The 12,297-nt window shown below is 47.4% G+C and overlaps 1 protein-coding gene across 1 annotated transcript in view; it reads right to left on the bottom strand.

The window, feature by feature from the left end:
* The window catches only part of LOC112108610, a 75,043-nt gene that overhangs the window by 47,952 nt on the left and 14,794 nt on the right, over positions 1 to 12,297 (bottom strand). Inside the window, exons 5-6 of the mRNA XM_026660231.1 lie at positions 5,896 to 6,031; positions 4,792 to 4,907 (exon numbers count right to left, since the gene is read on the bottom strand). Of these exons, the coding sequence (XP_026516016.1) occupies positions 4,792 to 4,907; positions 5,896 to 6,031 (252 nt within the window). The remainder of the gene's footprint in view (positions 1 to 4,791; positions 4,908 to 5,895; positions 6,032 to 12,297) is intronic.

Genomic DNA, 12,297 nt, shown 5'->3' with positions numbered 1-12,297 from the left:
AATATGTATGATGAAAGAGGGGATTCTAACCTGGTTTATGACTTTATTGAATCATTGGAACAAATGATAAATTTGGTTCGTAAAATAAGGGAAATTGGCAATAATGCAAAAATTAAAGGAAACCATTCAATTAAATGCTGGGACTGTGACAAAACTGGCCACAAAAAGGAGTGTTATAAGTTTAAAGCAGGACAAGGCAGGCTGTCACAAGTGTCCAGTGAATATATCTCACAGTTTGGGAAACGGAAGAACATTAAGCTGAAGGGGTAAAGCTTATATGTACAAGAATCAGCCCCATATATTTTGTTTCGCTCTGGGCATTTAAACAACAATGGGAGTTTGGCTATTAAGCGAGTTTTAGGATCTGTGATATATATATATAAGGATAGTTCACACAAGCTCAAACATAAAAGGTATTAGACAAGACATGTTAAAAAGGCTGTGGAATAGGGGATCCAAAACTGAACCACCTAATTGGTCTCAAATGCAGACAATGACTGGGACAAGGGCACCATCCAAAAACTAGGAAAATTGGGTTTAAAGATTGAACCTCTGGAATTTCAGCAAGAAGTCTTAATGGCTCAAATAGTGGGTAAGTTATGGCTAATAATGTGCAATCAATGCCAGGAAAAGTGTCTTACAAATTCAGTCTGTGTAAATTCCCTTAAGATATGGCCCAGGCCAGGAGCACCGCCAGCTTTTTTGCTGCCCTAGGTGACGGAAGGTCCCACCCCCGAAACGCCGCCCCTGACAGAGGCAGCGGAAGGTCCCGCCCCCGAAATGCCGACGACGCGCGGGGCGGCCAAAGATCTGGCCACCGCGGTCACCGCCCCCCAAATGTTAGCGCCCGAGGCGACCGCCCAGGTTGCCTAATGGGTTGCGCAGGCCCTGCCAGGCGCACATGATTTATAGACAGCTGGTTTGCAGTGAATGAATTGTCCTGCCCCCAGGGGCAGAAATCATTTCAATTATACATGCTATGGTAGCTTTCCAGCAAGGAAGAGATGGGGAATGGTTGAAACCTGATTTGAGACCCAGGTTCTTGGAAGAATATTAGCTGCTAAAGCTCTTGTAGATCTGAAACAAGAATGGATCCCTGTTCATTTGCTGAATGTTTCTGGCAAGCAGTAAATAGTAAAAAAAGAGAAACCATTTCAGTGGTCAGCAGGGTATGATTTAGCCTTTTCAGAGTTGAAAAAGGCTCTTGGGACTGCTCCTTTCTTGGGCTATCTGTTTCAAGATCCATTTAATCTTTTACACAGATGCCAGTTCTTACAGTTTGGGAGAGAGAATTTCATTGTGGCTGCTCCCCATATCTGAGAATGTAGTTGTGGAAGTTGAGGCTGGAGAAGTTGTTACAGAGCCAAATTCCCCATTCAAACAGAATGAGCAGGGCAGGGGCTGCCTTAGCCAGCAAATTCCACAGAAACAACAGGCATTCTTCAGAGGCTGATTGATAGGCACCCATTCCTAGTGGATGAAAGAAAGTCCATCAGGGAGCAAAAATCCCATCAGGGTTTGGGTGGGAATAAAAATATTTTGGTTGGTGATGTGAAAACATCGAGACAAAAAGACACTGTAGATATATAGATAGCTAACCTTGTATCATTTTTAACTTGTTAAACAGCTTATTTCCTTTCTGTTTGAAATGGGTTATACAGGAAACCAGCAGGAGATGGATATTTTAGTTGTTGGCAACGGTCTCCTCGATCCAGTCAACCTAGTTGCAGACCTTGGTGTGGTCTCCCGGGTAACCCTGTAGAGCACACTGTGACATTCTATACCTTGGGGGAATGCCCTGTAACCCCCATATTCCTCATTTATATATAATTGTGATCTTGTATATAAAGCATGCCATGTGGGGTATCAGGGTAAAGGTTATGATCTGGTGAAAGTCACTGTTCTATCTAAATAATTATATCATTAGTGCATATGAAGTTATGAGATTGTGTTGTATGGTTGTCAGTAAAACATGCTGTATATTGGGGAATCGGCCAGATATTAGTTTCCCAGAGACAACAGCAAGGAAAGTAACCAACGCCCATCACCTGCCATTGTCCAGCAGAGGAGTTACAATTCAATGACTCACTCACAGGAGACACACTGGGGTATTGCTTCGCCTTGTGAGTGAGCAATGCCAACCAGACATGCCTGGACTTGTGTTCTCCAAACACATGGACCAAGAGTATAAAACAGAACACAGTGGTCCTATACTTGGCCTTTCTCCTTCCTCCACCTATGCTGCAAGCAACAAGGACACTGAGAAGACTGAAGACTCCAACAGAGGGGACTGGCCCAGGTTTCAAGGGTGAAACTGTGTACTACAATATCCATTGGGGTGAGAAAAACTGCTTAATCTAGATGTTTCCCAGTCTAATTGGTTGAGAGTTTAGACTGCATGCTTATATTTATTTCTGATTTTTTGCCTATCACTTAAAATCTATCTTTTGTAGTCAATAAACTAGTTTAACTGTTTATCTTTACCAGTGACTTTGCCTGAAGTGTTTGGTAAGGGTGCTTGCTCAGGTTTAGAAAGGCTGGTGTATATCCACTTTCCATTGATGAAGTGGTGAACCAATTAATAAATTTGCACTGCTCGTCTTGAGCAGTGCAAGACTGTATATTCCTGAGGTACAAGGCTGGGAGCTGAGGGGATTTGGCTGGTGCCTTTCTCTGTATGATTCATGAGTGGCTCTGGGAGCATTCATGCAATTTAGCTGGGTGTGGGGCTCCACATGCAGTTATGCTGAATGATAACAGCTCCTGGAGGAGTTTGCTGCTGGTCCCTAGCAAAGCATTGTGAGAGACAGCCCAGGCTGGAGAGCTAAGGGGGCACAGTGGTCCCACAGTTTCAGGCTGCACCCCGGGGACCCCGTCACACACACACAGTCCCCCAGGACATGACTCCCTGGAGCTTGCCGTTGCACACGACTGGGACACCAGAATTGCCCTGTGAGGGAAAGAGTTTGGGTGTTACAGACACAAGCTAATTCAGGCATGTTTTCAATTAATTAGAGGGGAATTTTGAAAGCTTTGGGTAAGATACTTAAACTAAACAGGGTCTGATGTGTCAAATGGGTTGGAAGGAGGAAAGGTGAAAAGAGACCTCAAAATCCCTCTTCCCAACTCAATGAGTTCCTTTTCCAGACCATCCAATCCCTTTCTCTTCTCATCAGCAGCTGGAAATAATATCCTAGAGGTTCAAAGCTCCATATGGTGCATCCCACAATACTCTGAACCAAGACTGGACTGGGGCAAGAGAACTAAAGGAAGGGCTTTGAATCCTGTGCTTCAATCCCCAATATGGTATTGTAGTAGTCTTGGCCGAGGTTCGGCCCTCACCGGGGCTGTGGGGTATCCCACCGCCTTGCTCTGGTCCACCGTCCGTCCTGGCCCAGCGGTAGTGTGGGACAGCAAACTCACTTTTAGGGGCTCAGACCCTTAAGCAGGGGCTGAGCCAATAGATCAGAAAAAGCCCCGGGCCCTCAATCAGGGCGGGGCAGCAACCACGCAGTCTGGAGCTCAGGCCCTCAAGCAGGGGCTGAGCCAATAGTTCAGGAACCCAGGCCCTTAAGCAGGGGCTGAGTCAATGTTTGTAGCAGGCCCCAGCCTCTCTAGGCCAGGGAAAAGGGGGAGTCTGCCACCCAAGGAGTGGGTGGCAGGGGGGACACAGGCCCTCCCACTCCACTGCGTCCCAGCCCGGGGCCCTAGCAGTGGCGGAAACTCACTGCTGTCAGTGGGGATCCTGGCCGCAACACACTGACATAGGCTCGGGCAGTGCTGCAGCCAGACTGGGGTCGGCTGCCCCCGGGCTACTTCCACACTCCCCCTCGTATGGTACCTGGGCCGTACTAGTGTCCTCGGTGCTCTCCACCAGCATCGGTTCCTCCGGGTAGGTAGTGAAGGGTAGGTTCGGCCCCTCCTCCGGATAGCAGGAAAGGGGCAGGCTTGGCCAGTCCTCCTCAGGGTAACGGGCGAGGGGTAGGCTTGGCTGGCCTGGTGAGTCAGCAGGGCGGTCGCGGCTGGCTGCTGTCTCCCAAGCGGGAGCCCGGCCACAGACGTCTGCTCTCTCCGACGGCTTGTTCTCCACTGAGCTTGCCAGGCTGGCTTTTATACTTCCGGGTCGGCGCCATGACCTCTGAGGGGAGGGCGCCGGACCCGGTGGCTCCGCCCACGTTGGTATTAGGGGAGGTTCGGCCCTCAATGGGGCTGTGGGGTATCCCACTGCCTCGCTACAGGTATCCAATCTGTCCAATCAGAGCCTGGATCAAAGCTCGTCTCCCAAAGTTAAAGCCATATCATCTTCAGCAAATTCTTTCTCCTATTAAACTGCAGTTAATTCTTTTCAGATGCTCTGAGCTGATCAGAGCTTCTTCACTTGATCTTCAGACCCTCCCCTTCCACCATCACTAAGTCCATCCAGGGGCTACCCTAAACCTTGCAGTTCTGATTCAAACTTCTCATCCCTTGATTCAACTCTTCCATAGCCCAAACCCCTTGCAGTGCAGTCCCCTTTTGCCCCCTCCTCGGCACCAGCAATGCTGGCATATAGACACCCACTCTGTTTTCATGCCTTTTTCCATGCTGTCCATCATGCCTAGTTCCTACTTGCCAAGCTCCCCATCTTTCTTTACGTTCTACTCCCTTCTAAGGACTTGCTGCTGTTGTGTCACCACAAAACTGAGTTAACTTATAACATAATGTAGCTTTGGCACTAACAGTGGAAGAAGTGGCATGAGAGTAGCTGAACCATGTCTGTGCAGAAAGAGAAGACAGAGGAAAACATCTCACCTGGCAGGAGTCTTTGCCACCCTCCAGGTATCCCAGGAACATCATATTTTCAGTGATTTTGCCTGTATCCGTTAGGACAGGAACATTCATGCACTGTAGGAGTTCTGGAAGGTCATCTGCCAAGACAGAAAAAGAGGAGAACACTACTGTTAAGTCTAAGAAATCTGAGAGACCACATAACTCACATACTATTAGAATCACCTAGAAATTAAAGCAAAACATGAGCTATTAAGCTGAATGAACCATCCAAGTTTTGGATGATTCCAGGGGGACTTTTAAGCCAGCAAATTCACCTCTACTGCTAAGAACCTGATAATGGACTTTGAAGTCTCTGTATGTATCTGATTGCTTTACCATTTAACAACTCTTCTTGTATTTTCTTTTTTCTTTATAATAAGCCTTTAGTTTTAAACACTAAAGGATTGGCTGGTAGTGTGGTATTTTGGGTAAGACCCAAGCTAATATTGACCTGGCAATGTGGGTGGCCCTCTGGAGTTCAGAACAACATTTCGTATATATCACTTGTGTCTGATTAAGTGGGCGTTCACCCATGAAAGCTTATGCTCCAATACTTCTGTTAGTCTTAAAGGTGCCACAGGACCCTCTGTTACATTTCGTATATGTGAGCAGAGTTTTTAAATAACTTCTCACTGTACTGGGCCTAGGTGCTGAATGGGAGCCAGAGAACTGGAATGTAATAAAGGGGGCTGTGTGATTTCTTTTTTCAACTTCTCAATAACCAGTGTTAGGGATCAGAAGCACAGTTTGTGACTGGTTGGTGAATCTAACTTCAGTGTAACTCCCCAAACTGGTGGTTATCAGCTCTCCCTTTTGCAGCCTGTCTGACCTTTGCATTTTCAGTGAGGGCTACCCCAGGTACCTGGGGTCACAGTGGCCACAGTTTTTGCATGAAAAAATGGAAGTGCCCAACATCAGTGGCCACTTAGGAAAATTCTGAAGTATATTTTTATATTTAAACATATTCACCTCTTCATTCTCAATATCTGTTCATACTGAGGGACTCCCACTTCCTGTGCTAGGGGCACTGGCCTCTCTCCTGGGAGATGGAGGAATTTGTATAGAGAGGAGGTCATTCTGGAGCACTGTGTAGCTCAGCTGTAGGTCTGCTGTTGGTGCAGAAAAACACAGCAGAGTGATTTGCTGTCACAGGGTAGATAGTCAAGTGAAAGAGTGCGATCTCAGGGTGGGAGGCTGTGAATCCCTCTGCACTATCATCACCCTCTCATAGAATCATAGAATATCAGGGTTGGAAGGGACCTCAGGAGGTCATCTAGTCCAACCCCCTGCTCAAAGCAGGACCAATTCCCAACTAAATCATCCCAGCCAGGGCTTTGTCAAGCCTGACCTTAAAAACCTCTAAGGAAGGAGATTCCACCACCTCCCTAGGTAACCCATTCCAGTGCTTCACCACCCTCCTAGTGAAATAGTGTTTCCTAATATCCAACCTAGACGTCCCCTACTGCAACTTGAGCCCATTGCTTCTTGTTCTGTCATCTGCCACCACTGAGAACAGCCTAGATCCATCCTCTTTGGAACCCCCCTTCAGGTAGTTGAAAGCAGCTATCAAATCCCCCCTCATTCTTCTCTTCTGCAGACTAAACAATCCCAGTTCCCTCAGCCTCTTCTCATAAGTCATGTGTTCCAGTCCCCTGACTGCACAGAGTTTATTACAGAAAAATAGATCAACTGCAGCCCCTTCCTTTGCTGCAGCCAGTACCAATACATAATGTAATGCTCATCAGTTTGTTCACATCTCAGATGAGCTGTCTGTCCTGTTGCCAGTATCAGATTTGGTGTTTGTGTTAATCCAGCATCTGTACCTCCTGTGGGGGAAAAACACCATTTGAGACAGATACAATAAAGCAAATGGCTCCAGTGGAAACTTTTAGAGCCATGCCCTGCACATTCCAAGACAGGGATTCACGTTTCAGCTATTGACTTACTTGCTGCCATGAGACCAATAGCCACATACCAAACTATTTGAATCCCCATGTCTGTCCCACTGAGCAGGGGGTGTTTCCTCAGCACTGGGTTATGTACAGCTCTGCTCTGTAGCTCTGGTCGTGCCAGAGGCACTGGTAGGCAAGTTCTTGTCTTATTGTCAGCACTGGCTCTCAGACCTACAGACAGAAAGGCACTCTCTGGAAAGTTCCCATGGTAATTTGGGGAGAGGAGATGGGCCTTATATGACTGAGTTGTTTCACCAGGGCACCTTTACAGGTAGTGTTGTCCAGAAGGCAAAGCAGGCAGCCTGATAGTCAGGATTCTGGGATTCTGCTCCCAGCTCTGAAACTTGCTCACTGTGTTACTTTGTTCAAGTTGCTTCACTGCTTCTTGCTTCAGCTTCCCCACCAGTATTACAGCGACGATAATAATCCTTTAGCACCTTTGGCCCAGACAGGCCTGAAGTGAGCAGAGGTGCACAGAATTCATGTTGGTAGCTAGGACAACCACACCACAAATCCTGAAGGCAAGTGCTATAGGTGCTCCTATTAGAACCACATCAGCAATTTATATGTAGAGGGATTGCCCAGGAATGTCACTTATACTCAGAGGTCACATAAACAGTGTGGCAGAGATCTAGTAATAGATGCGGGTTACTTAGAGTGTAGGGAAATTCAGCCACACGGATTACAATAAAAAACCTGAAACTGTGAATAGTCTAAGGGCACCACCCAGTTCATAGTACTAATAGAAACTGGCTGGTCACAGCTAATGTTTTTGGGCTAAACTTAGACTAACCCCCCATAAATATACGTGTTCCACAGGATTTGGGTTAAGACAGACTTTTTCCGAATTAGAATCCTAAAGTCTCCGGAGCGTGTCTCCTCTTTGACAGGTAGCCTAGTGGGCCTAATTGACCCAAGTCTACTCCCAAACCAGCACCTTCAGTAGTCCCTGGATTTAGGTCTCCATCATCAGGGCCTTTCTTACTTGGAATTTCCTGTCTTCCAGGCAGGATGCTCCTGACGTAAACCTTTCCTCTCCCAGGCTTTATCCAGGGAGCTTCTAGTTCTCTCAGGCCTAGATTGTTGTCTGCCTCACTTCCTTCCTCTTTCCATTTGCCTAAGATGGATCTTCTCTAGTTCCACTAACAGAATAATAGGATTGACTGCGTGGGAGAGACTTAGCTGTCCATCAAAACATCTGATGCATCTCCAAGCTGCAGCAGCTCACGCTACTTCTGGAAAGACAATAACATCCCTTTCATGGTTAATTACCATCCTGTGATGAACTGGCTAATGTGCAGGTGCACCAGAGACCTGTACTTGAGGGAATCAGAAATGTTCAGCTGTGTCACAGATACTATACCATTAACAACTAGTGGAAATTCTCCTATAGGTTAAGTAGCCAGGGCCTAGGCTTATGGAACAGGAAAGCAAAGGCCTGGTCTACACTACGAGATTAGTTCGAATTTAGCAGCATTACATTGAATTAACCCCGCACCCGTCCACACAACGAAGCCATTTACTTCGACATAAAGGGCTCTTAAAATCAATTTCTGTACTCCTCCCCGACAAGGGGAGTAGCGCCGAAATCGACATAGCCATTTCAAATTAGGGTTAGTGTGGCTGCAATTCGACGCTATTGGCCTCTGGGAGCTATCCCACAGTGCACCATTGTGACCGCTCTGGACAGCAATCTGAACTCGGATGCACTGGCCAGGTAGACAGGAAAAGCCCCGCAAACTTTTGAATTTCATTTCCTGTTTGCCCAGCGTGGAGCGCTGATCAGCACAGATGACCACGCAGAGCTCATCAGCACAGGTGACCATGCAGTCCCAGAATCAAAAAAGAGCTCCAGCATGGACCGTACGGGAGATACTGAATCTAATCTCTGTATGAGGAGATGAAGCTGTTCTATCAGAACTCCATTCCAAAAGACGAAATGCCAAAACATTTGAAAAAATCTCCAAGGCCATGATGAACAGAGGCCACAACAGGGACTCAACACAGTGCTGTGTGAAACTTAAGGAGCTGAGACAAGCATACCAGAAAGCCAGAGAATCAAATGGACGCTCACGGAGGGAGGGGCGACTGACGACTGTAACTATCCCACAGTTCCCGCACTCTCTGAAAACCATTTGAATTCTGGGTTGAGCTCCCAATGCCTGAAGGGTCAAAAACATTGTCGTGGATGGTTCAGGGTATATGTCGTCAGCCCCCCCCCCCCCCCCCCATGAAAGCAAGGGGAAAAAATTGTTTCTCGCCTTTTTTCACTGTCACCGTATGTCTACTGGATGCTGCTGGCAGACGCGGTGCTGCAGAGCTACACAGCAGCATCCCCTTGCCTTGCCTTGCGGATGGCAGACGGTGCAGTATGACTGGTAACCGTCATTGTCGTCCCGTGGGTGCTCCTGGCTGGCCTCGGTGAGGTCGGTCGGGGCGCCTGGGCAGACATGGGTGCTCCTGGCTGGCCTTGGTGAGGTCGGTCGGGGGCGCCCGGACAAAAATGGGAATGACTCCAGGTCATTCTCTTCTTTAAGTTTTGTGTAATGGAGATTCAGTCCTGCCTGGAATATCATGCCATTTGGAGGCTTCTGCCTCAGGCTGCTCTCCCAGTCAGCAGCACCGCGTGGTCGCACCTACCCCAGCCTACCCCTTGCTCCCAGGGCTCACAATCAGATACTTAGACCTCTACATTTTGCTGCAAATAAAAAAATAAAGCTGCCGTTTAGAATTGTCCCCCAACATACATATCCTGGGACATTTTGTAGTTTACCAGTGTCAACCAAAGGCCCACACACAAATGGAGATTCAGTCCTGCCTGTGCTTCTATTTAGTGCTTATCACAGATTCCCATTTTCAGCTATAGGCTGAGCAAGTGCAGAATGGTGGTTCACTCTACTTCGCTGTAAGCCAACCGCTCTCCCCTCCCACCTTTGATCTCTGCTTGCAGAGGCAATAAAGTCAGTGTTTCAAATTCATGCATTCTTTATTACTTCATCACACAAATGGGGGGATAACTGCCAAGGTAGCCCGGGAGGGGTGGGGGAGGAGGGAAGCAATGGGTGGGGTTGTTGTATGGGCACCCCCTAGAATGGCATGCAGCTCATCATTTCTGCAGGATGTCTGGGGCTCTGACCCAGAGCGTCCGTTTGCCTCTCTGGTTCTTTAGTAGACTTGCCTGATATTCTAGGCAGGACTGACTCTCCATTAGACAAAACTTAAAGAAGAGAATGACCTGGGGAGTCATTCCCATTTTTGTCCAGGCGCCCCCGACCGACCTCACCAAGGCCGGCTAGGAGCACCCATGACAGCAGCAGACGGTACAGTATGGCTGGTAACCGTCTTTGCTAACTTGCAAAGGCAAGGGGATGCTGCTGTGTAGCACTGCAGTACCGCGTCTGTCAGCAGCATCCAGTAGACATATGGTGACAGTGAAAAAAGGTTGAATGGGCTCCATGGTTGCTGTGCTACGGCGTCTGCCCGGGCAATCCAGGGAAAAGGGCGCAAAATGATTGTCTGCCGTTGCTTTCACGGAGGGAGGATTGACTGATGACATCTACCCATAACCACCCGCGACAAATTTTTGGCCCCATCAGGCATTGGGATCTCAACCCAGAATTCCAATGGGCGGGGGAGACTGCGGGAATTATGGGATAGCTACCCACAGTGCAACGCTCCGGAAGTCAATGCTAGCCTCGGTACATGGACGCACACCGACGAATTAATGTGCTTAGGCCTGGTCTACACTAACCCCCCAAGTCGAACTAAGGTACGCAACTTCAGCTACGTGAATAACGTAGCTGAAGTCGACATACCTTAGTTCGAACTTACCGCGGTTCAGACGCGATCCACACACGGCAGGCAGGCTCCCCGTCGACTCCGCGGTACTCCTCTCGCCGAGCTGGAGTACCGCAGTCGACGGCGAGCACTTCCTGGTTTGACTTATCGCGTCCAGACCAGACGCGATAAGTCGAACTCAGAACTTCGATCCCCAGCCACCGAACTAGCGGCTGGGTGTAGACCAGCCCTTAGACTTTCATTTTAATGACATCCCTTGTTTTCTTTTCCTTCAGTTGAGAGGCTTTTTAAAAACAACGCCCATCTCTGTCCCATCCAATTTTGGAGAAAAGAGAAGTTAGTGTGGCTGCATGCACTCGACTTTATACTATCGGTTGCCAAAAATCAAATTCTGTAAATTCGGAGTAATCCCTTAGTGTAGACATACCCTAAATTCTAGTTACACTGTGACCAAGTAGTTTTGAACAACCTTGGTGTTCAGCATGGTGGTAGCCATTACATCTTAGGAGGGCATGCATATGTTACAATAGTTACCTAGCCCACAGGGATGTTGTCAGGCATCCTCATGTTGCAGTATCATCCTGGATAAGTGAAAAACCTAATAACTGTTATTACTATTAGTGACTTTTTATTGCAGGGACAGCTTAGGTGAGCAGTGTGACTGAAGAACAGCTGACAAGAAACCTCAGATATTAGACCCTGTGGGGTACCACATTGATCAACCTTCCTCTACCCCCACCTAATTGTAGAGGAAGTTTAACTTTCACCTGGACAGCCCTGCAGGGATTCAAGCTCCATCAAACGATGGTACCACCAGCAGCACCTCTAAACCTCACTACTTTGCTGAAATGTGCAGCTGTTCCTCTAGACATGGACAGATGGACTTGTGTGTGCCACTTCCCTCCACTGGATGGAGCATGTCAGAGCTTATGATGTGTATACCAGATCCGTTTGATGGCTGAGTGAGTGAAGCTCTTCCTTTAAAATGTCTCCTCCAACTGGGAAGCTAGCCTCAGGTCACAAACTCTATCCCTCTGTCATTTCTCTGTGGATAGCGGATGACCATAGGGGCTGTATGTATGTGGCTTCTGATCACCGAATCTCAGATATTTACATTAAAGCTAGGGGCTTGTCTACACAGGGACTCTCAGGAAAGTTATCCCAAATTAATTTTTAAGTAGATTTGTTAAACCACATCAAACCTCTGTGTGAACACTGTTATTGAGAATGAAATTGACCTTAGTTTGCTATAGTTTAACTGAATGAAGGCCACTTTGATTATGAATAAGAGTATCCACAGCGGGTTAACTTTACACTCACATTCACCCACTTTACACTCACATCTTTAGTTAATCCAGATTAATTTTCCTGAATGTTTCTGTGTAGACAAGCCCAAGCCATGTATATCCTTTGTGGATCTTGAGGAGAGTAAGCCCCCCTTATGCTTATTCAAAGGAGCTTGAATCCTTCTCTGTCATATAAATCTCTCCACAACTCACCCTCAGAAAGCTAATATGTGCACCCAGCTGCTATGTCTCACTGGCCAGCATGCAAAAGTTACCCTCCCACACACCAGATATTATGGTGATTGATGGTATAAAATTACATAGCTAGATCAATATGGTAGGCATGGTAATGGTCCTGTTATCTTGTCTTCTATACTACTGCAGTCAAATTGGATAGCAAAAGGATCTGAGTCCCTGCCCCAGCTCCCTTTATCCAGATGCCTGACTTAACT

This window comes from Terrapene carolina, unplaced genomic scaffold (genome assembly GCF_002925995.2).
Source record: "Terrapene carolina triunguis isolate 2854851 unplaced genomic scaffold, T_m_triunguis-2.0 Scaffold740, whole genome shotgun sequence".
Lineage (NCBI taxonomy): Eukaryota > Metazoa > Chordata > Testudines > Emydidae > Terrapene > Terrapene triunguis.
This window is presented reverse-complemented; position numbering and strand designations above follow the sequence as displayed.